The sequence below is a fragment of the Corticium candelabrum genome, chromosome 9, assembly GCF_963422355.1.
Source record: "Corticium candelabrum chromosome 9, ooCorCand1.1, whole genome shotgun sequence".
NCBI lineage: Eukaryota > Metazoa > Porifera > Homoscleromorpha > Homosclerophorida > Plakinidae > Corticium > Corticium candelabrum.
In genome coordinates this window covers 135,415-155,360 of record NC_085093.1, presented here as the reverse complement: position 1 = coordinate 155,360, position 19,946 = coordinate 135,415, and the positions used below count along the sequence as shown (strand labels likewise).

At 41.0% G+C, this 19,946-nt stretch overlaps 7 protein-coding genes across 7 annotated transcripts; 3 read left to right on the top strand and 4 right to left on the bottom strand.

Annotated features, from left to right (window-relative positions):
- Positions 1–188: 188 nt before the first annotated feature.
- Positions 189–1,321, bottom strand: LOC134185049 (uncharacterized). Its single transcript, XM_062652832.1, has 3 exons — positions 1,235–1,321; positions 803–1,124; positions 189–233 (listed from the first exon to the last, which is right to left on the bottom strand). Exons 1-3 carry the CDS (start codon positions 1,281–1,283, stop codon positions 206–208), a joined length of 399 nt encoding a protein of 132 aa, XP_062508816.1. The 5' UTR covers positions 1,284–1,321; the 3' UTR covers positions 189–205.
- Positions 1,322–1,854: 533 nt separating this feature from the next.
- On the top strand, positions 1,855–5,155 carry LOC134184220 (inactive tyrosine-protein kinase transmembrane receptor ROR1-like). Its single transcript, XM_062651856.1, has 7 exons — positions 1,855–2,375; positions 2,437–2,686; positions 2,868–3,322; positions 3,385–3,411; positions 3,472–3,726; positions 3,813–4,126; positions 4,186–5,155. Exons 1-7 carry the CDS (start codon positions 1,868–1,870, stop codon positions 4,984–4,986), a joined length of 2,610 nt encoding a protein of 869 aa, XP_062507840.1. The 5' UTR covers positions 1,855–1,867; the 3' UTR covers positions 4,987–5,155.
- A 332-nt stretch (positions 5,156–5,487) lies between these two features.
- Positions 5,488–11,060, bottom strand: LOC134185028 (exocyst complex component 7-like). Its single transcript, XM_062652809.1, has 29 exons — positions 10,615–11,060; positions 10,289–10,546; positions 10,164–10,229; positions 10,004–10,103; positions 9,865–9,949; positions 9,186–9,291; positions 9,010–9,130; positions 8,920–8,946; positions 8,805–8,867; positions 8,675–8,732; positions 8,577–8,613; positions 8,488–8,512; positions 8,387–8,429; positions 8,284–8,330; positions 8,165–8,219; positions 7,910–7,967; positions 7,739–7,843; positions 7,557–7,676; positions 7,434–7,493; positions 7,341–7,379; positions 7,215–7,277; positions 7,083–7,149; positions 6,973–7,029; positions 6,793–6,913; positions 6,636–6,734; positions 6,490–6,574; positions 6,050–6,091; positions 5,859–5,992; positions 5,488–5,802 (listed from the first exon to the last, which is right to left on the bottom strand). The coding sequence occupies exons 1-29, from the start codon at positions 10,726–10,728 to the stop codon at positions 5,697–5,699; spliced, it is 2,361 nt and encodes a 786-aa protein (XP_062508793.1). The 5' UTR covers positions 10,729–11,060; the 3' UTR covers positions 5,488–5,696.
- An 89-nt stretch (positions 11,061–11,149) lies between these two features.
- Positions 11,150–12,632, top strand: LOC134185029 (actin, cytoplasmic-like). Its single transcript, XM_062652811.1, has 2 exons — positions 11,150–11,601; positions 11,680–12,632. Exons 1-2 carry the CDS (start codon positions 11,239–11,241, stop codon positions 12,442–12,444), a joined length of 1,128 nt encoding a protein of 375 aa, XP_062508795.1. The 5' UTR covers positions 11,150–11,238; the 3' UTR covers positions 12,445–12,632.
- Positions 12,633–12,798: 166 nt separating this feature from the next.
- LOC134184448 (beta-1,3-N-acetylglucosaminyltransferase manic fringe-like) lies at positions 12,799–15,056 on the bottom strand. The gene is made up of 11 exons (XM_062652138.1): positions 14,698–15,056; positions 14,587–14,635; positions 14,488–14,530; positions 14,346–14,411; positions 14,005–14,128; positions 13,902–13,943; positions 13,747–13,835; positions 13,617–13,687; positions 13,444–13,535; positions 13,300–13,385; positions 12,799–13,239 (listed from the first exon to the last, which is right to left on the bottom strand). The coding sequence occupies exons 1-11, from the start codon at positions 15,046–15,048 to the stop codon at positions 13,185–13,187; spliced, it is 1,068 nt and encodes a 355-aa protein (XP_062508122.1). The 5' UTR covers positions 15,049–15,056; the 3' UTR covers positions 12,799–13,184.
- A 540-nt stretch (positions 15,057–15,596) lies between these two features.
- LOC134183930 (actin, cytoplasmic-like) lies at positions 15,597–17,009 on the top strand. The gene is made up of 2 exons (XM_062651520.1): positions 15,597–16,043; positions 16,122–17,009. The coding sequence occupies exons 1-2, from the start codon at positions 15,681–15,683 to the stop codon at positions 16,884–16,886; spliced, it is 1,128 nt and encodes a 375-aa protein (XP_062507504.1). The 5' UTR covers positions 15,597–15,680; the 3' UTR covers positions 16,887–17,009.
- A 400-nt stretch (positions 17,010–17,409) lies between these two features.
- On the bottom strand, positions 17,410–19,715 carry LOC134184562 (transmembrane protein 231-like). Its single transcript, XM_062652293.1, has 7 exons — positions 19,459–19,715; positions 19,181–19,344; positions 18,976–19,104; positions 18,583–18,726; positions 18,408–18,489; positions 17,999–18,104; positions 17,410–17,931 (listed from the first exon to the last, which is right to left on the bottom strand). The coding sequence occupies exons 1-7, from the start codon at positions 19,595–19,597 to the stop codon at positions 17,778–17,780; spliced, it is 918 nt and encodes a 305-aa protein (XP_062508277.1). The 5' UTR covers positions 19,598–19,715; the 3' UTR covers positions 17,410–17,777.
- Between the last annotated feature and the right edge of the window lie 231 nt (positions 19,716–19,946).

The window sequence follows — 19,946 nt, the reverse complement described above, 5'->3', positions numbered from 1 at the left end:
CTAATACCTACCACATGACTCTATCTCCACCTTAATTAATTATTTATAGTTCATAATTCATAAGTAATTGTACAATGAGGTGACAAGCCACACCATTTTATGACAATCACAGTACATGCATTACGTCGTCTCAGTCAGTAATTGTACAGTACTGTACCTGTTTTATCCACATCATTCTGAATGATTTTCTTTTGTGCAATTAGTGTCATGTCATGTCCCAAAGCAAATACAGCCTTAATAAAAGACAAAAGCTGTATTAACCAAATCACTGTAAACCAAACAGCTCATAGTGTGATATATACAGCTATCAAATCACTCCACTGAACCAACTCTCCCAAATAGCCTCCCTACACAAGATCAAAGTATAAATAAATAAATTAAAACAATTCATGACAACCAAGTTTCCTCACTTTGAATGCATTTTTAGAAAAATCATATAAACTGTATTCTGAAAGCTGACAAAGTAAAGTGCAACTTACAGCCAGCAAGTGTTTGTGTTTAGCAAACGATTACTTACAAGTCCTGGAAACACCAGAATCTGTTTACGAGATGCGAATACTTCTGGCTGTAAAGAATATAGTGATTGCCTGGCTTCTTGCCAGACAGAAGCCATCCTAAAAGTTATTAATTAAATAAATAATATTTATCAACTAAAATTTATAAATGATCAATGTAAGCACTACACAGCAACATGAAATTACACAACTGTTATACATAGAAAGTATATTAGCACTATTACACTTGCATCTATATTTCTTCAAGTTAAAATGCAGCAATAACTATTAGAGCTAGAAAGCCTCACCTCTGTATTCTCAGTTTTATCCATGCGAGTTGAGTTTCTTGCGTTTTGAAAGGCTTCGACTTGAGAAACGACTCAAAATCAACTTTACGTATATCTGCCTTTGTGTTGACTGCACGAACAAAGCGAATTGGTTCTTGATTTTGAGGTTTCCTTGTGGGCTTAGTATGGCTTGTAGCATTTCCTGGCGCAGGCTGTGCAATACTATGGGTGACCGGAACTCGGCCAGTAGTGTCTTCAGCTTGCTCAAGTTTATCATCATTGAAAAAGTTGATTTGCACCAAGGAGGTCAAGTCAGAGATGATTAGAAGTACAACTGCAAGAGCTGTAAAATAAAAAAAAACTACATGTACATGTACACCTGCTAGCTATAGTGCACATCCAACAAATTAAAATGCAGTAGGCTAGACTACTGCTGTGCGTGAACTTACTTACCAATTAGAAAGAGACACAGACGTACAATCTTGTATAGCCATTTGTTCATGCTATAGCACTAAAACGGACGACGCCTGGCAGGTCACGTGCTGCTGATATAGCGCACGCTAACAAAGTTTGTTGTGCACGTGTCAAGCGGAATTTACACCGACTACAACGTATGTAATTTTTAATATCGAAAGCTCTACCGTTACATTTTGCCTACATGTTGCACTAAATTTTAGCTAAGAGTATAATGTTACTAGCTACTTTGCTTGACTAGCTAGATAGTCTAAAGTGTTAGAACCATTCTCATTGTACTTTTAATTAATATTAAATACATAATTAATTAACTACTACTAATAAAATAAACCAGACTACAACTATTACTATTACTAATTTGTATTAGCATGTCAGCGTGGTATGAATGATTTCAGATTCTGGACAATCGCAGCAATATTGAAAATGGCACTTTTTAAAATTTAGTATAGTTACGATAATAGACGCACATAAGTGCTGCAAAAATTTTGATAGAAGTAGCAAGAAACCAAGCTCTAAACAACAGTAGTACGAAAATAGTAGACGACACCACACCTACGCCCCATCTCTCACGTGAGCTACACAATGGGCAAGATCGAACCTCTACACTTCATCATGTGGCATGTTTGCAATTACTTTATCCAGTTTACGATCATCGGCGTCTTGCTCGCACAAAGTGCAGAATTGACACCGACCTACTCGACAACAAATCCACAACAACCTACTACTCGGTGTGGGCGTTACAACGGCACTGTCTGCAAAGATTTCCTAGAGAGAGGCGTTCGCGTCGTGATTTCCTCAAACGAAACGCTTCAAGAGGTGGAGAAGCAACTATCTAAAGCTTTTGCTGAGGTGCTTGATCGCGAAGACATACTAGAAAACTGTGCTGACAACGCGAAAGCGCTGCTATGCCACTGGATCTTTCCAGCATGCGGAGACGATAATCGCACCCTGTCACTGTGTAATGACAGTGTCTGCAATGACATTCGTGTCATTTCCTGCTCTCGAGATTGGACAACGCTTGAGTCCAGAATTACAGCAATGGGATACTTCAACATCTCCAACTATAGTTGTGACACAAATGCAGAAGTAGAGGAAAATTGTACTGAAGTTGGCTTTCACGGTTAACAGTCAGGCTGTCTGCATGCGGTTTGTTCGATTAACGTTTTAATTTATGATTTTAGATTCCTGTTTTGTTGGAGATGGCAGATCATATAGAGGCAATAGAAACACTACTTTTGAAGGAGATCCGTGCCAGGCTTGGGAATCACAGACTCCATACAGACATGGTGATACGCCAGACAAGCACCCTTCTTTGGCTGGACACAATTTCTGTCGAAATCCGGATAATACCAAAGTAGTTCCATTCTGCCATCCTCGAGTTTTAACAGCAAATACAGACTATAATGAAGTCTGTGGAATTCCAAGATGCAGGTTAGTCTATCTTCCAGCAAGGTGTGTTTGTTTGTGTGTGGTGTGTGTGTGTGTGTGTGTTTGTGTTTGTGTGTGTTTGTTTGTGTGATTGTTGTTTGTTTGTGTGTTTGTTGTTGTTGTTGTTGTTGTTGTGTGTGTCATCATTGATGGCTGACTTCCAGGTGTGTGTGTGTCCATGTAGAAATGACCCTCTCTACAATCCAGGAAAATGCTTTCCAGTTAACTCAACATGGTACTGCAGCAAATTTTTAGATTCCACAAGACAAATATTTGCAGAGTCAGCAGAGTTCCTAGCAGTAGCTGACGGAGAAGCAAAAATCCTCTTCAACGTTCTGATAACAAATCCTGGACTTGTTGCAACATCTATGTGCTTGAAACTCTTTGAATTGATTATGTGTCATCATTTCTTTCCCTACTGCAGTCTGTCTCCAGGATTTCCAGCACCCATTAACGTTTGTCGAGAAGACTGCGAGACTCTGCGAGATGTCTCATGCAATTCTGAGTACTCACTGGCTGTAGACTGGGTTGCTGCCACTGGTTTCAAAATCTTAACCTTACCAAACTGCGACAGTCTTTCAAAAATCAATTACGATCTACGATTTGGAGATCAAGGTTGTTTTGAGCTTGGATTTTCTAGTAAGAATCAAGCAAAAATTGTACCTTATAATTCTAATTGCATTTATTTCTTGTTTGTGTAGAGAATACATCATATACATCAGCAACATGTAAGCCACAATGGGAACTTTTATCTAGACTTAATTTTCCATGTTTGGTGTCATGTGCAGATGACTGTATTGATGTCAACAGTCGTGGTATTGCATATAGAGGAACACAAAACACAAGTGAAAGTGGACGTCCTTGTTTGTTCTGGAGTGATGTTTACCCACGTTCAACTAAAATCAATCCAGATCAATTTCCTTCGCTCAGAGGTCATAACTACTGTCGTAATCCAGCAGGGAATGACCATTTCGGTCCATTCTGTTACATCAAAGAGAATGGACGCATTATAAGAGATCTTTGTAAAATCCCAGATTGCAAAGGTAAACAAAACAAGTATATAAACAAAAATGAATCAGTGGTTTACTAGATATAAACTACCTTTCTATTTTCTATTTTATTGTTGCAGCTAAAAATGTCGACAAACCTGACATGAAGCCTAATGACAAATTTAGCTTTTCTCTGACTACTACTGTGGCAATTTCTGTTCCTTGTGGTGTTATAGCTCTTTTGTCATTTGTCATTCTTGGTATCTTTGTGTATCGTAAGCGCCTATCATCCAAAAGCCATAGCTATCCCTCTTTTCAATCTCCAATGGAGGCAGAGATCAACCCAATGTACCTAACAATGGAGCTGGAAAACCTCAATTTACCAGAAGGTTTCAACTTCCCTAGCGAAAACCTTACTTTCTTGGAAGAACTAGGGGAAGGGAATTTTGGCAAGGTCTCAACTGATACAAAATTGTATAAATTCTGTATTCATGCATCTGTTTTTACAAATAGGTTATGAAAGCAGAGGCAGTCAACATCTCAGGTAAAGAGGACACCACCACAGTTGCTGTAAAAACTTTAAGAGAATCAACAAGTCTAGAGTCGTACAGAGACTTTACAAAAGAAGTTAAAGTCATGATGGATATTGAGCATCCAAATATTGTACAGCTGTTGGGAGTGTCTGCTCACATGGAAGGACTGTGTATGATCTTTGAGTATATGGCAAAGGGAGATCTCAATCAACTTCTTCGCTCAGCCTCGCCTGATGTGACAATATCAGACAAAGAAACACAGATCTCAATAGAAGAAATGATAATGATGGCAGAGCAAATAGCAAGTGGAATGGTCTACCTTTCACAAAGACATTATGTCCATCGAGACTTAGCAACCAGAAACTGTCTAGTAGCTGAGGATAACACTGTAAAATTGGCTGATTTTGGTCTAACAAGAGACATCTACAGTAATGATTATTACCGTGTAGAAGGCAAAAGAGCTTTACCAATTCGATGGATGTCTCCAGAGAGTATTGTCTATGGCAAATTCACAGTAAGCAGTGATGTTTGGTCATTTGGAATTGTTCTCTGGGAAATATTCACCTTCGGAAAGCAGCCATTCTATGGAATCAGCAATGAGGAGGTGGTTGAGCTTGCTGCTCACAAGAAAATCATAGTCTCTCCACCCCCTACGTGTCCATTTGCTATCGGCAACCTAATGCTGCAATGCTGCAACACAAATCCAAAGAAACGGCCGACCTTTGAAGACATCCATTCAAACCTCACTGAGATGCAGTTCCAACAGAAGCAATTGAGCTAGGAAACATTTGTCAGCTGTTAACTACTATATATACACTACGTAACTAGAAATACATATAACTATGCTTCTAGTTAAAACTGCTTAAGCAGCGCAACATTGCTATTTCATAATATTTTTCGACTTGCACTACATCAAATATCACTATCTCGCTTGAATAAATTAGTTAACTATAACCAGAAGTCTCTTTGTACATACATATCACAACAATCTAGAGCAGATATGAATTCTACAGCAAGTTTCACTACATTCTAAGAGAAAAAACCCAGTATTACTAACCCTAAGCTCAACACAATAGCCCTAACCCTACAGTTAATTAAGTTTGTACATGATCTGATCAATACACCTCAAATACTGTACATAGAGACAGACAAATACACCAACATGAAACGCTTGTTCCAAAGAAGTAACATAACACCACTTATAGTGGCACACTTCTCTCATTCTTGTAACTTACCGTGTAAGCGTATATGCGCATGCTCAATTAATTCACAAAGAAATCCATTCAAATAACACGTTACGCTTAAATTTCTAGACAAAACAGCATCTCATCTCAAATTAACACACATAATTCATAAACCTATCTCTCTAACACAACATATTAACAGTTAGTTCTGTACAAATTCAACCACAATAAACAGCTAGTTCTGTACAAATTCAACCACAACACCTTAGCCTCTTCATCAGGCTTACAGAGACCAGCTCAAGTAATGCTAAGCAGCTGTGTCAAAGAAAGACACCTTCAATGTCCTTTCTACATCTTCTGGTGTGTATTTCAAATATTTGTCTGGATTCTTCGTGAATGGTGCGCTTGCATACCTGATAGAGCACAAACTATTAGCCCAAATAATCAATTAGACTAGTAAATGGCTGACCGATCATAGAAGGTGGTATAATGTGGAACAAGGAAGTCTACATTGTCTTGCCGTATTGAGTCACGTAGACGTTCGTCTGGTATGGCGTAGTGTTTCTGAATGAGGTGTAACTCTTCAAAGTCTGTGTTGAAGCCCTTATCACAAAGTACTTTGTCATCACTCTAAACCACAATACATCACACTCAACATACTCTGAACTTGTCCTTAATTGCCTGTCGCTGACGTGAAGACAGCTGAAAATCATATTACAGTTAGTTACACGTTCGTTACATGCACTGAGTTTGAATTTGTTTATTCTATTTGTGTTACTTGTGTTTATCCCTTCATTCCAGTCAGTCAATCACTGTATGTCTTAGCTATCAACTCAACCCTCTGTCCATCAATATCATAATGTGTCTGCCAACTTGCCAGATATCAAATTTAAAATTAGATGTATTATGTTAAACATCACATTATCACGTAAAGACATGCAACAGTCACCCTGATCAACCTTGGCTGCTTGTTTCTGCAAACCCTCGTCTGTCCATCTCTCTGGCAAATCATTCTATCAGGCCCCCTCTCTGTCTCTGTCACTCAAGTCAGTCTGCCCATCATTCAATTAACCTGACTTAGTCTTAATAATTGTCTTGACCTTTTCACCCGACTTTATCTTGTCTGTCTGAGCACCACTCTGAGGCTTGTTTACTTCTAGAATGTGATGCAAAACCTTGGACCAGCTAAATAAATCAAATACATCACAATGAAAATGGCTACATTAATTAAATTAGTATAAACAACCATTTCTGATAGCCTCGTCGCTGTTCAGCGATGAGTGCAAGATAGTGGTCCTCGACATCTGGAGACTCTTCCTCTAACGTAGACAGAAAGGTGTCATTCCTACAATAAACTCTATCACTCCACCAATAAAACAATCAAACAATACCAGATGTCTTACCGAGTCAAAGACTTATGTATGTAGTGGTAGTTGTTAAGCATAAAAACACATGACAGAGCCGGCACTTCGTAGCCTTTAGACTTCAACTCAAGGTTAAGACCCAGCACCCCGAGCACCTTGTCTGTAAGTAGCGCAAATGCGTTAGTTTTATTGCTGCTGGTAATCTTTATTATTACGCACATAAAAATGTGCCCATTGCCTTCTTAGCACCAAGTTCTCTGACAACATGTGCTCCTTCTAAGATACAAAATTTTTGTTAGTTGTCTGTCACAATGCCAGAGATCTATGACCTTGCTCGACTAAAAGTTGGCCTGCTGTGTCAGTGTACTCTAACATATGCTCAATGTGTGTGACCGTCTGAAACACAGATACAGTAAAAAGAATGAGTATCAACGACTACACATAACAGGCTGTTTGGATACATTGCTTGTCAGTTCATGCACCGTGCCATCACGTGGCAAGTTGGTCTTCTTGTCAGGATCACTCTAAATGCAAGAAGACAATAAAACGAATTGTCTGTCCCAACCTCATGCACAACCAGTTCAGACCTTCACATGTTCAACATAGCTTTGTAATCCACGCAAACACTATAACATAACAAGTGCAGAAAACAAGCCGCAACCACAACCACCAACGCTCACAGTTGCTTCCAGCATTGATGCCAGTAAGGCAATGCGACCACTTGGTCCTCCCTTTAAACCCTTAATATCAATCAAACAACACGCAAATGCAAACACTAAAACTAGAATGAAAACACAGCTTACTCTCAATGCATTAGCGTAGTCTGGTTGTATGCCAGTCAAATGCCTCAATAATCTCAGCCCAGCAAGAAGAACATTGTGCTCATGCAGTGCCAGTAACTTCTTAAGTTGATTATGCAAATCCTAAAGAACACATGATGCAAAGCTGGTGTTTTTCAGTTTCTACACAGGATGAGCTTTATAACTTCTCCTGCAGCAATCAAGAAGTCCATAGGAATCTGAACTAGACTCTCAAAAATACGATCATGATGTACAGGAGCAATGATGGACTGCATGAGAGTCTTCTCGCTCTGAGACAGAGACAACACAAGTAAACTATAGTGACACACTTGACTACAACAAGGCTACTGTAGTACCTGCATGAGCTTGAGAAACAGTGAACTGTGATGCATAAACAAGGAAGTTCCTTCCAAACTAAGCAAAGACGTTACTTCAGCAAATTGAATACCAAGAGTGCACACACACACACACACACACACACACACACACACACACACACACACGTAAAATACCACTAAAGACATTGGACTCTGTCTAACAAGATAAACAACACAAAGACTCAAAGATAGACAAAAAACAAACAAAGCTGATCCACTGACATTATTAGCTACCTTTCATCTGCCATGAAGTCTGCTGGATCAGGACTAACACCTGTCGAATGCATACCTTCCGCACGAAGAAAATAAGCAAAATATATCTCAACATTATAAACACTACAGAAACAAGGCACCTCCTGGAACTTCCATAAACACCCTAGAAGAACGACGTTGAGTGCTCCTACACAGCAACCCGTTCATTCAGTTAAACAAAAACAGCAAATCAAAAATATGAACCTCCGCACTCCAGGCCGTTTCTGTGGTGTGTCTTTCATACCACCTACACACAGAATACACGCTAACAAGACAGACCAGAAATCTATGCCAACACCACACACCAGTTAATTGTTTATGCTTCGAACCCTACAACACAACCGACACAAAGTTAAGTACGTATAGCTCAATGGACATAAGAAATCAAACTGACTGCTGATGATGTAACAGGTTTATATGCTTCTTTCAACCTGAAATTACACCATATCCTTTAAATAGCTACTGATTATGTGTACGTGATGAGATTATTACCCTTGCAACGAACGACTGACTTGGCTAGACCTGATTTGAGCATAAATATTCATAAAGTCTATTGAGTAAGATGGTAATCACAACATACGATCAGATCTACAACAACATAAAATTATACACAAAGACAAACCTGTTGAGTGTCCAGGGCCTGCAAGCCATCGAGCAATCGAAGAGAGATCTTGCATCACATTCCCTGAAGTAGTAAAGTCAGTAAATACTGAGCTAAAGGCAATCCTTTGTAATACCAGGTAAATGCTCCAATGGAGGCAAATCTGTGAATATGACGATGTCTATGTAATTATTAACCATGCCACGTTGAATACCACAAAAACCACCTTCGTCTGGTGTCATCAGCATGTCCATCAGAGTAGCGACCGGCACAGGTTTGCTATGTCTATTCAACAGATTTCGAAACTCCTTTGAGAGCATGTCTCGTCCTAACTCACTAAGAGATGTCTAAAACAACACTTTTGTCTCAAGTCTTCCATCTCTACAAATAAGGAGAGAATACTAGAGTTGCAAGCTCCACACTATGTGGGTTGTTCTCTGAGAAAAATTCTAGTGCACTTGTGACACGAGCCATTTGCTTTAGATAACCATCCACATCACCAGATGGTCTTTATGAAACACAGATAAACAATATGAGTGCACATTACTAAAATTGAAGCAACACACACACACACACACACACACACACACACACACACACACACACACACACACACACACACACACACGAGAAAATAAGACAAGATATGTCACAAGTACAATCAAGAGTGACAAACAAAGAAAATATACACTGCTAACTGGCAGTACTGCAGAGAATTGCAATTTGTAATAGAAACTTCTTAACAGGCACTCATGAAAGCATATTTCATATGACACTGGATATGTAGTATGAGTGCTTGCAAGTTTTCCAGCTGCCTACATTTGTCTGGAGCAAACAAAAATACAACTTCTAGCGGATTTGATTGAACAGAACATTTTGAAAGTAGAAGCCTCAACTATCAACCAATTGATATTAATATAATTGGTACTGCTTCCTGTAATTATTTGCTGACTGTTACCAAAAACTGCTAATAGACAAAGAGACAGACAGAGAAACAAACAAACAGACAAACAAACAGGAAGACAAACAAACAGACATACAGACAAATGGAAAGACAAACAAACAAACAAAGACATCCAACCCTTCTCTAATCTGAGCTTCCACAGAGCTGGCCACATGAAACAATTCAATCACGTGATCTAGAGACTTCATTGCCTTTCCCACGTCTGTCAAATCGAGCACGTCATCTCACAAAAAATCTACAGACATCATCGTTCTACTTTCTTGAAGACGAGTCAGATGGACTGTCTCCTTGTGAACAGGTCGTATTGTGTCATCTAATTTCTGTAATCGGTTTTCGAAAGAATCAAGAATACCAACCTGTTATGATAAACTAGTCAAGTGTGTCAACGTTTGGTCACGTTTGTGTATAGTAATTACCATATTGTCTGTGAGTTGTTTTGTTCTGTCTAAACTCTCCTTCAAAGATGATACCGCCAGTTGATCCTAAAAAGTCCCACAAACATGTGTTAGTTCCGTATCATTCACAACAACACTATTACTACCCTCTCCAACCGCATTTCGATGTCTCTTCTTCTGACGGTTACTTCGTCCATTTTGTCACTGTGAAGTCCCGTATACTCTGGGTACAAAGGTGGAAGCTCGAAGACATACATATCCCCCGGATAACTTAACCATTTCCCGGATAATGACCGTGACTCCGTACACTGCAATAGAGCTGGAAATACGGTACGGGTTCGCATGCCGTGATTGCTGTGATTATAGAGCGATGCACAAGCTGCGAAATTTAACAAATCCATGATCTAGATAACACGAAATTTTAAACAGTAGGTAACACCTCATTATTTATCCTATAGTTAATGCTTCCTACTATGCAATATTTCAAACGTTTAAGCATCATAACGTCAGATTGCCGAAATAGCGTTGTTTTGCTCGTTTCATGTAGGGTGACCGCTTGTTTCGCTAGGTGAGCGATAAGATGCATTCTTCTGTAGGGCGGTCACAGGTCTCTTTCGTAACTCCGCATCCCACTGCCACACACTGTTGAGGGAAATTCCCCTGCCATGTGGCCTGCAAACGAAGAAAACTCGCAGAAAAAAGAAATGTTAGACCAGTTACAAAACGGCAAACTCGTAGTGCAAAAGCACCGAGAAAGCATGCAAGTTGTTTGCGCCATCTGAAATCGCCACACCTAGTGTAGATACGGAGGAGTGCAGACTTTCGAACACACGCATCTAGTCCGCACTCCACACAAACACGCACCAGATTACACCGCCTCTACCTAACTAAACCATATTCGGTCATTTCTAGAGAGAGAATGTCCATATATGTCGGTTGCTCCTACGCAATTCTGATAGTTTGATTCCCTTCGCGGAATGCTGATCGCGGGTACTAGATGCTCAGCACAGCGAGTTGCTGTCACTTGGCTCTTCTCTTGAGTGCTGTATAGGTGTGCTGTCTTGAGTTGTCAGAACCGCTTCAAAAACAACATACGATGGATGACGAAGTTGCTGCTCTCGTTGTTGACAACGGATCGGGAATGTGCAAGGCCGGCTTTGCCGGTGATGATGCTCCACGTGCCGTCTTCCCGTCCATCGTAGGTCGACCTCGTCATCAAGGTGTCATGGTCGGTATGGGTCAGAAAGATTCCTACGTCGGAGACGAGGCCCAGAGCAAGCGCGGTATCCTGACGCTCAAGTACCCCATCGAGCACGGGATCGTCACCAACTGGGACGACATGGAGAAGATCTGGCATCATACTTTCTACAACGAGCTGCGTGTTGCTCCAGAAGAGCATCCCGTATTGCTCACAGAAGCTCCACTCAACCCAAAAGCTAACAGAGAAAAGATGACCCAAGTGAGTTGGCAGTCTGTACGGGGCGTGGCGAACATGGGCGGTACCGCAACTTCTTATTTCACTTTTCTCTCTCTCTAGATCATGTTCGAGACTTTCAACACACCAGCCATGTACGTCGCCATCCAGGCCGTGCTGTCGCTGTACGCATCTGGTCGTACGACCGGTATCGTGTTCGACACAGGTGATGGTGTCAGCCACACCGTTCCCATCTACGAGGGATACGCTCTACCACACGCCATCCTCCGTCTCGATCTGGCCGGTCGCGATCTCACCGACTACCTGATGAAGCTGCTCACAGAACGTGGCTACTCGTTCACCACCACGGCAGAACGCGAGATCGTGCGCGACATCAAAGAAAAGCTCTCCTACGTCGCTTTGGACTTTGATCAAGAGATGCAGACCGCGAGTGAGAGCAGCAGCGTCGAGAAGAGCTACGAACTCCCCGACGGTCAAGTCATCACCGTCGGTAACGAGCGATTCCGTGCTCCCGAGGCTCTCTTTCAACCATCATTCTTGGGCATGGAGGCGGCCGGTATCCACGAGACGACCTACAACTCCATCATGAAGTGTGACGTCGATATCCGTAAGGACCTGTACGCCAATACCGTCCTGTCTGGAGGCACCAGCATGTTCCCTGGCATTGCCGACCGCATGCAGAAGGAGATCACGGCTCTGGCACCACCGACCATGAAGATCAAGATCATTGCTCCACCCGAGCGTAAATACAGCGTCTGGATCGGAGGCTCCATTCTCGCTTCCCTCTCCACCTTCCAACAGATGTGGATCAGCAAGCAAGAATACGATGAGTCGGGCCCATCTATCGTGCACAGAAAATGCTTCTAAAAACTAGGACTACTCTTTCAATTACAAGTACAGTACTGTGGCTAGTGAGAGCCTAGGCTGGTGTTACTCTATAAACAAATATATAGTGTTTTAGGAAACAAGTAAAATGGGTTGCATTTTTCATGAAGGTTTTAGTTTGTTTGGTATATAAAAAAAACAATAAACCAAGATCATAAGACCGAGTGAAATTCGACGTGTCGTGCTGCAAAATCACACTGGACTGCAATCACCTCCCTGTTCTGTGAGCACTGCAGCATACACAATTGTTCTATGGCTGCTGTGCCAAGGAACAAATAATGTGCTGCCAGACTAACGAAGAAATTAATAAGGTCACGTGGCAATGTACATCTGTTGAGTAAACAACTCACCATAGCTAACATGCAGCAACCAATAATTGTGGTGTACTAAGTAATATCTGTGCCTCAAGGAAAAGTTTTTGGTGTATAAATATACGTGTATCCGTAACATCCTTTCCTTTTCAAATATATATAAAATTGATCACAATTCACTAAGGCAACATCCTCCATAATCACAAAAGTCTCTAATATATCTAGCGAACCATAAGACTTTAAAATTTGTTCAAGGACACGATTCTACTGTCTGTGAATTTACATCATTTCAACAGTAAAACTTTGGCTAAAATCCATACTGCATATATCCAGATCCCCGTGTGCAATGCAATATACAATATACTCAGTCCAAATCATTACTTTACATTTCCAGACACTTCCTGAGTGGTGCTAGCGTGGACACCATTCAACTTGAGGATTTAGTAAGCAGTGATACGACTTGAATCTGAATATCAAACAACGTTGCATTGCAACAAGCATAAACTTCTCCGTAAATGCAACTCACCTTGTCGGGTCTTCAGTTTTTGAGAATGGACCGTCTACTGGAATGAGGGTCTCCTGTTTGCCCAAAACACCATAGCTAAATGTCACCTGCAGTAAAACATCGATCAACCACTAAAGAAGTTGAAAATTTGGTCAGTACTCCCACATGATTTTTTAACTGATCAACAGGAACTCGCTGTATTTCCAAGTGAGAGTGCAGTAGGCGTGATGGTGTCATTGGTACCCCTAATACACATTCTATGAAAGCAACAGCTGTGTTACCTTATGTCTTATTAAAAACACATAAATCTAAAACATTTATGCTGCATGCATAGATACCTGACAAAAAGCCCACTGTGCAGTCATCTGGCAGTCCTGTGAAATGGCACATTTGCACAAGCTTGCCATTTCTAAAACAAAAAAGGAAATGTCTCTGTATAACCATTAATAAATACATTAAATAACCAACTGAACGTATGGCTGCATTCTCTGAGATAAGTGACGGCTTATACAAAAACCAGCTCCACCGGTTGCAAACCAAAATGGACTTCGACTGGCCTGCAAACGTATCAACATTTGTACAGTTTTGTAAAATAAGTACAAAGAAATCAACAAAATTCATACATTTGTTAGTATGGCCGGTATTGATTTATATTCCCAATGCAACTATGGTAACAATAAACAATCAATTACAAAAATAATTACAATTTTCATAAAGAATGTTTACACTCATCGTTCTTCCCAGACTCGACTTTCCAACATACACGTCTTTATTTGGATCAAATTGTGAGAGTAGATTGACAAGGCTTGGAACGTTTAAATAGTTATCATCATCCACATGACAAAACCAACTGCAAAATGAGAAAATACGATCAAATAAACAAACACTAAAAAACTATATATAGATTTCAATCTGAATGAAGCAAAGTAAGGCATTACTAATTACTTCACTATGTAAACATAGTTAATTAATAAATTGCTACGTGTTTTAATACTGAAATTTAGAGTACTGTACACTGAGAGACTGTACGTACAATACATCAACATTGCAACTGGCAAACAACTTACTCTTTCCCTTTACCGAAAAGATAAAAAAGTTCAAACTCCCTGCCCATTTTACAGCACAAAGCGTCTCTAGATAACGACAAAAATGTGACATGCAATTCCTGCATGCAATTTACAATCACATCGGTCATGCATTCAGTCGTACCTCTGATGACCATCTCCACACCCAGACACAATCAAATGTCGACCTGTGGCAACAAATCATTTCACGATTCGACATGGAAAGGAACGAGATGGCAACAACCTGATTGTCTCGAAATATCCTCGTCTTCCGTGTCGGTGACAAAATATGTCTATCAAAATCAGACAGCGCTGAATAGGTAGGTTGACGGTCGGTCTCTTTAGACAGACACACCTCATTGGCGGCGTAATTGAACCACGTCTGCAGCAACAGCGGGATTCTTGTCTGATGATACGTACGTCCTGTCTTCACCGTGATGAAAACAGGAACTTCCCCAACATTAGCTTTACTCGATATCTGGGTCTTCTCAGTGTTGTGCCCCTTGACAGCCTGATGATTCTCGACTGTGGCAACTGTGTGGCCTGATCTTTGGCTCTTTCGCGATCGCAGCAACGACGAGTCACCTCCAATGGATGCTTGTTTCGATTTACCAGTTGTGTCAAAGTACAGCGTATAACCTAACAGTAGTATCAATACGAGAAACAAGAAAAAAAGAAAGCGAGACTTCTTGCAGAAATATCGCATACTAGAGACGTTGGAGAGCCTCGCTCTACAGACCTTAACTTGGTGCAATTTGGATGACTTGCAGGACAGTCAGTCAGTGCATCAATAGACCTTAGCAATGAACTGACAAAATTGCATTGCACTTAACTTAAGCCCTGTTTTGTTCGATATCCTCTAGAATTAAGAGCTCGGTGTGTCACAAAGCGAGGTGTACCTGCTTTCATTTGTATACACGCCTAGACTCTACAAATTTGTCAATTACAGGCACAATAACTTTTAAAAACTTTTGATATTTGGTTTTACTAGTTTTAGGGTAAAAGTGTACTCAAACAACTGTAAATGCGTTTAGTACAAAATGCAAAATTTGAAGATTGCGCCAATGAGCAAATGTCTAGGCTGAACGGTGCACGCTTTAACCGCGGTGTTATCGACGGCACGTGATCCACGCACAAGGCAAAGCATTGGATTTCCTTATATGGCGGGCACTCCTCCATAATTCTATTCAATTTCTAGTTGCGAGGACTCTTCCTAGAAAGGAAATCACGAGAGACATAACGGTTTGCCACACCTAGACTCGTCCACTCGCTTGCGTGTCATAGAGCAATCGACATCTCGTAGTTTAGTTGTCAGAACCGCTTCAAAAACAACATACGATGGATGACGAAGTTGCTGCTCTCGTTGTTGACAACGGATCGGGAATGTGCAAGGCCGGCTTTGCCGGTGATGATGCTCCACGTGCCGTCTTCCCGTCCATCGTAGGTCGACCTCGTCATCAAGGTGTCATGGTCGGTATGGGTCAGAAAGATTCCTACGTCGGAGACGAGGCCCAGAGCAAGCGCGGTATCCTGACGCTCAAGTACCCCATCGAGCACGGGATCGTCACCAACTGGGACGACATGGAGAAGATCTGGCATCATACTTTCTACAACGAGCTGCGTGTTGCTCCAGAAGAGCATCCCGTATTGCTCACAGAAGCTCCACTCAACCCAAAAGCTAACAGAGAAAAGATGACCCAAGTGAGTTGGCAGTCTGTACGGGGCGTGGCGAACATGGGCGGTACCGCAACTTCTTATTTCACTTTTCTCTCTCTCTAGATCATGTTCGAGACTTTCAACACACCAGCCATGTACGTCGCCATCCAGGCCGTGCTGTCGCTGTACGCATCTGGTCGTACGACCGGTATCGTGTTCGACACAGGTGATGGTGTCAGCCACACCGTTCCCATCTACGAGGGATACGCTCTACCACACGCCATCCTCCGTCTCGATCTGGCCGGTCGCGATCTCACCGACTACCTGATGAAGCTGCTCACAGAACGTGGCTACTCGTTCACCACCACGGCAGAACGCGAGATCGTGCGCGACATCAAAGAAAAGCTCTCCTACGTCGCTTTGGACTTTGATCAAGAGATGCAGACCGCGAGTGAGAGCAGCAGCGTCGAGAAGAGCTACGAACTCCCCGACGGTCAAGTCATCACCGTCGGTAACGAGCGATTCCGTGCTCCCGAGGCTCTCTTTCAACCATCATTCTTGGGCATGGAGGCGGCCGGTATCCACGAGACGACCTACAACTCCATCATGAAGTGTGACGTCGATATCCGTAAGGACCTGTACGCCAATACCGTCCTGTCTGGAGGCACCAGCATGTTCCCTGGCATTGCCGACCGCATGCAGAAGGAGATCACGGCTCTGGCACCACCGACCATGAAGATCAAGATCATTGCTCCACCCGAGCGTAAATACAGCGTCTGGATCGGAGGCTCCATTCTCGCTTCCCTCTCCACTTTCCAACAGATGTGGATCAGCAAGCAAGAATACGATGAGTCGGGTCCATCTATCGTGCACAGAAAATGCTTCTAAGTCAGACAGCACGTTAGAAGTCCGATTCCAGTGACTCTAGGCTTTAGGTTGAACTGCATTGTGGTGTAGATATCACAACGCTAGTGCTTTTTGCAGTTTTGAAAAAAATGCATTTGAATTTTATCTACTGACTTCAAACAGCGGACAGTCTCTTTGCATGTCAAGGCAACAAACCCATATAAAACCCTTTCTCCTTACTTACCTATTAAACTAAATCAGATCATACTGGGACCTTCATGCACACGTGATTTGGATACCTTGTAGTCACAGTCCTGCACAAATACGTCCAGCGTGTAACAACAAAATCATTACAGTTGCAGCATTTCCTACAGTCCAGAGAGCCCCAATGCAGCCTTCTAGAGCCTGTCCCAGACTCAATCCCAACTTTCCGTATCAGCTAATTACACATACAATTAAGAACGTTTCTTTCTTGCGCTTAGATAGAATCCTCATTGACCCAGATACGCACTTTGCATGATATAAAGTCTTGTACACAACTTGAAATTTAATATACAGTCAATTATTTCAATATTCATTGCACAAAAATCTATCACGACTAATAAATAAATAAATAAATAAATAAATAAATAAATGAAATATTTACAAAGCAAAGGCTGATCACTCAATTTGATCAATCTTCAGTTTGCACACACACATTGTCAATGCCCAGTTACGTGTCTACACATTAGCCAGTCTACTAAATTGTTCCAGTATCTACTCTTTCATTAATCAGATTGCATTGTAGATGTTGCCTTCATATATATAACAATGACAGCCAAGTGCTCTTGATGTACCCTCTGTCAGCATTCTCTTATAAAACAAGTGTATTATATGTAAGTAAGCTTGGGTTAAAAGCAGAGCTTCTATATATAAGTATCTTGGCATCCATAGCTAAGTCAACTTTGGACTTGTCACTGTAGTATTGATGACTTGGTTTTGAAACACAAACAATTTGATGTAGCGAAACACAAATACGAATATGACCAGAATGGCCAGATACTGAATCCAAGCTTGTTTGATTACTTCCCAGAAGCCAGGCCTAAAAGTAAAACCAGTCAAGGATAAAATCAACAGAAGTCTGTTATTCATCAGAAAGAAGCAAGGTTGGATATCTTATTGTCTGTTCTGGATAGTACACTGTTCCCACAATAATGAACTTGCCATTTGGGCTCTGACCTTTCTTCCAAACATGACTGGCTAAGTCAAGGTAAATAGTATCTACAAACAAAATACATTTACAGTGCTACAGATGCTAATGGTTAGGAATGTGTGGCTACTTTCTGAGTAATTGTAATGACAGTAAATATGTTACTGTAATTTTGTATCAACAACACATTGAAACTTGTCTAACTACTCAAGAGCATACATTACACATCAAACAAACACAAAACCTTGTCCCTTTAAAAGCTAATAAGTAATTTCAGCATCTCACTGATTTTGGCACTTTGGCAAATTATGATATGGTATGCATGAGCAGGATATGCTCACATAAATAAACAGAAAAACAAATTTGCTGCTTACCATTACGTGACTCATAGTTAGTTACAATAGAAGTTATATCATAGTCCTGAGCAAAGGAGCTTGTTGTGTTAATGGCATGTACCTATAACATAAAGAGTTAGAGCCATGACTCGACAAACCTTAATGTTTGTAACTAATAATGCATGTTGAAGCTTCATATTGTGTTTGCTCTTACATTGTATGTATTGACTTGTCCGGATGCTGGTAAGGGCCCACTCTGTCTTAACCTCAGGCGACCAGAAAAATGAAATTTGGCAGATTGAATAGGAGTAGACTCATCCATAATAATCATTCCCTGCAAGGTTAGCTCACTGTACTTCTAAACATGGAAAACACAAGATTAATAAATAATCATTGATGTGTGCCAGATGGAGAGCATTAGATTTCCAAAGTACACTGAAAGTGTGCAAGGTCTCGAATTTTGAAACCCTCTTCCTTTATGATGACAACAGCTAATACAATAATTAACTGAGCTGGTTTACATTTTCCTCATTATACGTTCCAGTAACATTGCAGCACTTTAACTGAACACCACTAATTAATAATTAAATTACCAGCCATATATTACCTTTAGTCTGTAATCAAAGAAGAGCAGCAACTGTACACTCACAACTTCGTCATTGGGAAGTAAAGGCATTTCAAGAGAAAAGTGAAGAACATCAGAGAGACCATCAAAGTTTGAGTCCTCTTCCCGAGACTAGATATACAAACACTAGCTAGTCAAATGCTAACTTCGTGTTAAGGTTCAGTATGGGCCGTTTCTGATGCCTTACTCTAATAAGAGGAACTCGCAGCTGGTCACTGAGTAGGTGATTGAAAGATGAAAACGAACTGAAAAAAATTCTTGTCCGTTGATATCCTGAAAGTGTGAGGACAACTTCTCGACGGAAAGTGACATCTGCTTGCTCTCGATAAGTTCCTTCTCTCATCCAAAATCCTTATAACAGTAAGAGAACACACAGAGCAGAGCACAGAAAGGTCAGTCAAGAAGCGCACAAAACTGTTAAAAATCTGGTAAAATTTAATTGAAAATTAATTAAGATTATCAGACCTCTGCTGCTGTAGGCGACAAAAAACGGAACGACGATAGTTGTCACAAACACAACCAGTTGAAATAGCAGACCCTTTGATACGATACTCGTTCTGTATTGACGAATAACATTGTCTGTAAAGACAGTCAAAAGCGCCATTGAACATACGGGACAGTAAGCAAACAAGGTGACCTTGAAGTCCTTCTCTTTCTCCGCGCCTAAGGTGCCGCATAGTGGATGCAAGTACTGTACTGTGAGACCGTACAGTGCATTATGCCAGTGCAACGCATACGACATAGTACGGCATTTATTCCTTAGGCAACAATAAACGCGACGTGTCTAGAACGATGTAATCTGCAATCTTGTGTGCAAATGGTGTAAACCTATTTAATAGCGATACTAAAAACTAGAGATCAATCCAGTCGAAGCAGTCTAAATTAGTACAGTCCGCATTCCGATTTGGTATGCTTCTTTGAAGGTCCGGTACGAGTAGAAGATAATAATTTTG

What these genes read in the sequence shown, in the direction of transcription:
- LOC134185049 (XM_062652832.1), bottom strand. Translation starts at nt 1,283, where the DNA reads ATGAACAAATGGCTATACAAGATTGTACGTCTGTGTCTCTTTCTAATT. An exon ending in TCTGTGTCTCTTTCTAATTG is followed by an intron (nt 1,125 to 1,234) that starts GTAAGTAAGTTC and finishes TTTATTTTACAG; the next exon opens with CTCTTGCAGTTGTACTTCTA. An exon ending in ATAAAACTGAGAATACAGAG is followed by an intron (nt 234 to 802) that starts GTGAGGCTTTCT and finishes TCTTTTATTAAG; the next exon opens with GCTGTATTTGCTTTGGGACA.
- LOC134184220 (XM_062651856.1), top strand. Translation starts at nt 1,868, where the DNA reads ATGTGGCATGTTTGCAATTACTTTATCCAGTTTACGATCATCGGCGTC. An exon ending in TACTGAAGTTGGCTTTCACG is followed by an intron (nt 2,376 to 2,436) that starts GTTAACAGTCAG and finishes TTATGATTTTAG; the next exon opens with ATTCCTGTTTTGTTGGAGAT. An exon ending in GGGAAGGGAATTTTGGCAAG is followed by an intron (nt 4,127 to 4,185) that starts GTCTCAACTGAT and finishes TTTTACAAATAG; the next exon opens with GTTATGAAAGCAGAGGCAGT.
- LOC134184562 (XM_062652293.1), bottom strand. Translation starts at nt 19,597, where the DNA reads ATGGCGCTTTTGACTGTCTTTACAGACAATGTTATTCGTCAATACAGA. An exon ending in TCTTTGATTACAGACTAAAG is followed by an intron (nt 18,727 to 18,975) that starts GTAATATATGGC and finishes TTCCATGTTTAG; the next exon opens with AAGTACAGTGAGCTAACCTT. An exon ending in GACAAGTCAATACATACAAT is followed by an intron (nt 18,490 to 18,582) that starts GTAAGAGCAAAC and finishes TTTATGTTATAG; the next exon opens with GTACATGCCATTAACACAAC.
- LOC134183930 (XM_062651520.1), top strand. Translation starts at nt 15,681, where the DNA reads ATGGATGACGAAGTTGCTGCTCTCGTTGTTGACAACGGATCGGGAATG. An exon ending in ACAGAGAAAAGATGACCCAA is followed by an intron (nt 16,044 to 16,121) that starts GTGAGTTGGCAG and finishes CTCTCTCTCTAG; the next exon opens with ATCATGTTCGAGACTTTCAA.
- LOC134185029 (XM_062652811.1), top strand. Translation starts at nt 11,239, where the DNA reads ATGGATGACGAAGTTGCTGCTCTCGTTGTTGACAACGGATCGGGAATG. An exon ending in ACAGAGAAAAGATGACCCAA is followed by an intron (nt 11,602 to 11,679) that starts GTGAGTTGGCAG and finishes CTCTCTCTCTAG; the next exon opens with ATCATGTTCGAGACTTTCAA.
- LOC134185028 (XM_062652809.1), bottom strand. Translation starts at nt 10,728, where the DNA reads ATGCATCTTATCGCTCACCTAGCGAAACAAGCGGTCACCCTACATGAA. An exon ending in TCGAAATGCGGTTGGAGAGG is followed by an intron (nt 10,230 to 10,288) that starts GTAGTAATAGTG and finishes GGGACTTTTTAG; the next exon opens with GATCAACTGGCGGTATCATC. An exon ending in GTTTATGGAAGTTCCAGGAG is followed by an intron (nt 8,220 to 8,283) that starts GTGCCTTGTTTC and finishes TTCGTGCGGAAG; the next exon opens with GTATGCATTCGACAGGTGTT.
- LOC134184448 (XM_062652138.1), bottom strand. Translation starts at nt 15,048, where the DNA reads ATGCGATATTTCTGCAAGAAGTCTCGCTTTCTTTTTTTCTTGTTTCTC. An exon ending in CTTTTCGGTAAAGGGAAAGA is followed by an intron (nt 14,129 to 14,345) that starts GTAAGTTGTTTG and finishes CTCATTTTGCAG; the next exon opens with TTGGTTTTGTCATGTGGATG. An exon ending in AAAACTGAAGACCCGACAAG is followed by an intron (nt 13,240 to 13,299) that starts GTGAGTTGCATT and finishes TTTGATATTCAG; the next exon opens with ATTCAAGTCGTATCACTGCT.